The sequence below is a fragment of the Centropristis striata genome, chromosome 17 (genome assembly GCF_030273125.1).
Source record: "Centropristis striata isolate RG_2023a ecotype Rhode Island chromosome 17, C.striata_1.0, whole genome shotgun sequence".
Classification (NCBI taxonomy): domain Eukaryota; kingdom Metazoa; phylum Chordata; class Actinopteri; order Perciformes; family Serranidae; genus Centropristis; species Centropristis striata.
Window position 1 is genome coordinate 21,054,317 of NC_081533.1, and position 4,697 is coordinate 21,059,013.

The 4,697-nt window shown below is 41.4% G+C and overlaps 1 protein-coding gene across 2 annotated transcripts; it reads left to right on the plus strand.

Annotated features, from left to right (window-relative positions):
* The first annotated feature begins 232 nt into the window (after positions 1 to 232).
* LOC131989725 (cytosolic beta-glucosidase) lies at positions 233 to 4,445 on the plus strand. Of its 2 annotated transcripts, none has more exons than XM_059355030.1 (5): positions 233 to 365; positions 1,168 to 1,392; positions 1,528 to 2,330; positions 2,822 to 2,945; positions 3,671 to 4,445. In XM_059355030.1, exons 1-5 carry the CDS (start codon positions 233 to 235, stop codon positions 3,871 to 3,873), a joined length of 1,488 nt encoding a protein of 495 aa, XP_059211013.1. In that variant the 3' UTR covers positions 3,874 to 4,445. The 2 variants fall into 2 exon arrangements, with proteins under 2 accessions (XP_059211013.1, XP_059211014.1); XM_059355031.1 differs by having other exon boundaries at positions 1,179 to 1,392.
* The last annotated feature ends 252 nt before the right edge of the window (positions 4,446 to 4,697 follow it).

Consider the following 4,697-nt stretch of genomic DNA (forward strand, 5'->3'; position numbering starts at 1 on the left):
AAATCCAGAACACAACTGTCAAGGGAAATTGTAGTAGTTATGGCTAATTCTTTAGCCACAACATTTATTTAGTGCTCCAGAACCGGAATGAAGCAAAGAGAAAGCATATTAGACAATGTGCTTTGATTTTTACCTTAGCCCGTTAGTCATGCTGTAAAATAACCGCCACGCCCCCCAAACGTCACATGTCGGTCGGTCGCAGAATACTTCCGGCTGTGTTCATGCATGGATTATGCGCGAAAAAGACCAGTCTAAATGTAAGATTGCTACGCGACATACACATTGGATAAAGTTGCTCACACAGACAAACATGTTTCCACAAGACTTTGCGTGGGGAGCGGGAACTGCTGCATATCAAATAGAAGGTATGTGACACAACCCACACGAGATTTATGAATGTTGGGTGAATACGTTATGGATGAACTGGTCACATATCTAACTGCATTTGAACCGATTTGAACATAATGGATAGAAATACAACAAAAACTTAAAAGTGTTGTTTTCCTTGAGACTCGGACTTTGTGTGCGCTGTGTGTTTGTGTGTGCGCGCTCACGTTTTTAATAATGTATTCCTTAATCAATGAATTGTTCTACAATCAACTATTGGCTAAAGTGCTTATCATTGTTATCACATTCAGTAGGCTTTATTAAGAAAGCCTGTGCTAATTAACTCTGCCCTAGTTTGTGTTATTGTTGTATGATAATCATTGCATTATTGTTATTTTGGAGATAACACGAGCATTTTTTATTCTAATAAAGTCTGAACTTTATAGGCTCAAGAACCTTTGTTACACTACTCTGGTGTTCATAATGTTGTATTCACTCCCTGTGGATGGCACACATCAAGACACTTGGCATGATGTACACCGTTGTATGCATAACTGTCATATGACATTCAATTACAACCCATACAGACCTTGATCCTCACCAAAAAAACACAGGTCCCTCTTATTATAAGAGTGACACACAAAAATCTACAGGCCGTTTATAATAAATGAAAATTAAAACAATGTCTTACAGGAAATAGGCAAACGATAGAGTCACAATGAATCCAGTGAAATCCACAGACACACTCAAAAGTCCCAATAGAAACATTACAGTGATGTCTTTTATGTCAACATCCTACATGGTTTTATAAAATGAAACAACCTTTATGTGCACACTGAGGTGGCTGGCAGGCAGACGGCAAGGGACCAAGTATCTGGGACACGTTTAGTCACGAGAAAGGCAGAGTGTTTGGGGAGCAAAATGGAGACGTGGCCTGTAACAGCTACGAGATGTGGGAGAAGGACCTGGAGTGTATCCAGCAGCTTGGACTGACGCACTATCGTCTGTCTCTCTCCTGGGCCCGCCTTCTGCCTGACGGGACGACACGACATGTCAATCAAAAAGGTATTTCCATATACCCATTAGTCTCATTCTATTTGAATACAAGCTAACACAATGAATGGAGGAAGCTGATTTGATGTTGTAGTGCTGTTTTACCTTATCACCCATTAACAACAGCACTGTACGTGTGTCCAACAGGTGTCCAGTACTACAACAAGGTGATTGATGATTTGCTGGCCTGCAATGTATCACCTATGGTCACACTTTACCACTTTGACCTGCCTCAAGCTCTCCAAGATGAGGGTGGCTGGAAATCAACGGACATAGCGAGGCTATTTGACAGCTATGCCAAGTTTTGCTTCCAAACATTTGGTGACCGTGTCAAACTTTGGATCACAATCAACGAGCCCTATGTGTGCGCCAAACTGGGCCATGAAGACGGCATCCATGCCCCGGGGTTAAAAGAACTGGGGATTGCTGCTTATCTTGTGGGACATAACATGCTGCGTGCCCACGCTATGGCCTGGCACAGCTACAACTCCTTCTACAGGACTAGGCAGGAGGGAGCGGTGTCTCTGGCCATCAACAGCGACTGGCTGGAGCCTTTACACACAGGTTGCACTGAGGATATCGCTGCCACTGAACGGCACCTTGCATTTACACTTGGTTGGTTTGCCTGGCCTGTGTTTGTAACTGGAGATTATCCAGAAATGATGAGATCTGCCATTGACGCTCAAAGTAAAAAGTTGGGATACAATGGCAGCTCAAGACTGCCCACTTTCTCAAAGGATGAGCCAAGCGTTTTGGGCACAGCTGACTTCTTTGCGTTGAACTACTATACGTCTCGCAATGTCAAGCCAGGAGGAGAATGTGGAAATTTGTTGTGTATGAAGAGCGACAAAGATGCAGGAGAAGTTTTGGATCCGTCCTGGCCTATCTGTGGTGTGTCCTGGCTTGCTGTGGTGCCACACGGCTTAAGGAAACTTCTCAAGTACATAAAGGTAAAACTACTACTACATTTTCTATATCATCCCCCTCAGTCCACATCACTGCAAAAGTACCCCTAAACACATCCTTTACTTTGAGTGTGAATTCAATCAGCTGAAATGTGAAGCCATTTTTCTTTTTTCTCTTGGCACCAAACTGAATTGACCGACAAGAAGACAAATCGCCTTCAACCAAACGAGTAGAACACCCTGACATTTGTTTAGTGTCTTGCTATTGATTTTGTATGCGGTAATCTCCTTTTAACACCTCCAGAAACACATTGATGCTTCATTAGTGCTGTCACATTGAATGAAACAGTTACTTTGCTGAAAGTGTTTGCAATTGCAATTTCCTGCTGTTGTGCCTTGTCACAGGCCATTAGTTTGAGCTTGGCACCGTTCAAATGCAGCTAAACGGCACACTGTAGACCAATCTGTCTCTCCCTGGAATGTCTGACAGCTGAAATGCCTTGTTTGACAATAATATTTGCCCCATGACTTTCCAGGACACTTTCAACAACCCAGCAGTCTACATTACAGAGAATGGCTTCTCTCAGGTGGGGCCGCTGCAGATGGACGACGTCCAGCGCTCAGGGTTTTACAAGGACACCATCTTGGAAGTGGCTAAAGGTAACAGGCATTGGAAATAAAAAAAATAGCCATTAGCAGAGAGTGGTAGGGTCTGAGCCATTGGGGGCAAAATACAGTGATTTAATAATAATTCTTGTGTAAAACATCTACACTTTAGTGCCAATCCTACAGCTGCCAATAAATCACTGCCTGAAAAAAATGTCCTGACTAAAACAAATAGGTTTTAGTAAGTAGTAGTAAGTAAATAGTTCAGGAAGATCAAATATGGTCTGTTATATATTTGGATACATATGTGGAGCGTTTAAATAATACCTCAGTTGAGATTTGCACATCGCTGAGCAAATCACCAGCTGTGCACTTTGCACAAAGATCTTAGAATTGACAGAACCCTTGGCTCAAGTTTTTTTAATTTGGATGGAAACTTGCAAAGATATTTGTGAATAACATGCAAACGGTTTGTTTTGGCACCACCATCTGGTCAATCAGCGCATTTTTTCATGCATGCTCTTGGTTTAGGATTCATGGTCCCTGTTGATGGCATAGCAGACATTTAAGGTGAGATAAAGGAGAAAAAGAAATAAATCACATATACTTTACTTTCTAATGGTTGCAAATTATTTATACTCTTCAGAAATCTCTATGCTTATCTTGTGATGTGTCATGGATGGCTGTACATCCACTGTACAAAGACTTCTGTTTTTACTCTTTTCAAATTCACAAAATCACAAGTCTTTTCTATGTTTTATCTCTGTGTTTGTGTATAGCTATACGAGAAGATGGGGTCAAGGTCCGTGGATATTTCGCATGGTCACTGCTTGACAACTTTGAATGGGCTGATGGCTTTAGTGTTCGTTTTGGATTGTTCCATGTGGACTTCGGGGACGCAAAGCTAAGCCGAACCATATATCAGTCTGGACGGGAGTATGCAAAGATTATCTCAAAATACAAATGTGGTCAACCCAGATGAGACGACAAAGAGATAATAAAAATGTTTCGAATTAGCAATTTTCTGCATTTTCTTTTTGTCTCACTCACACATTCATACAAATTAGATTAGTCAGTCCTGTTCAAGTAACGGACTAAGCATCCTTTTTTTTGTAGATCTAAAATTTAAAGCATCACTATTGTCTCTGGAGTTATTTTCAGATGAGAAAATGTTCAGGGTCATTAATAAAAAGTTTACAGGGGACGTGAGGGCATGGCTGAAAAGTGTTAAATTCATTCAATGGGATGCAAATTAGTATTCCATCCTGCCCAGTTCCCAGTCAATCTGTACAAGGTGCTTTGTGGAGAGAGTCCCTCACTCAGAAGGCCCAGGCAGCTGTAACACCAAGCTGCTGCAGTGCAGCCACTGCACAGCGCTGCAGAAGGATGTGTATGAATGCGCTGTATTTGTCAGTGATTAATAGCAATTTTAATTGTGGTGTCATCTTTTAATAACAGCATTGTTATGTGCCTGGGTATATGCATTCAACTTACGTGCAGAGCAGTCTTATTTTCTCTGTAAATCTGCCTGTGAGTCAGTCTTTGTCTTTGATATGCAGCTACCGTTATGCATATGAAAACAGTATAATATCTTGTGTTGTAATCTGGAAGTTTCCATTTAAAGTTTGTTTGTATAATGTAGTTTCTGGTCTTTGAAGTACAAGGGAAAATACATTATACAGTCCATTTGGTCATCCTTTTTATATTCGACACAAAACTCCTGTACCACCTCACCTATCACAGTGGAAAGAACCCATCAAAAACTCACTTATCATAATGCCGCCAGGCTGCATAAAGCACACTCCA

Bases quoted from the DNA above. Each gene is read 5' to 3' on its own strand.
- LOC131989725 (XM_059355030.1), top strand. From the start codon at position 233: ATGCGCGAAAAAGACCAGTCTAAATGTAAGATTGCTACGCGACATACA. The intron at 366-1,167 runs GTATGTGACACA...GTGCACACTGAG, and splicing joins TGCTGCATATCAAATAGAAG to GTGGCTGGCAGGCAGACGGC. The intron at 2,331-2,821 runs GTAAAACTACTA...ATGACTTTCCAG, and splicing joins AACTTCTCAAGTACATAAAG to GACACTTTCAACAACCCAGC.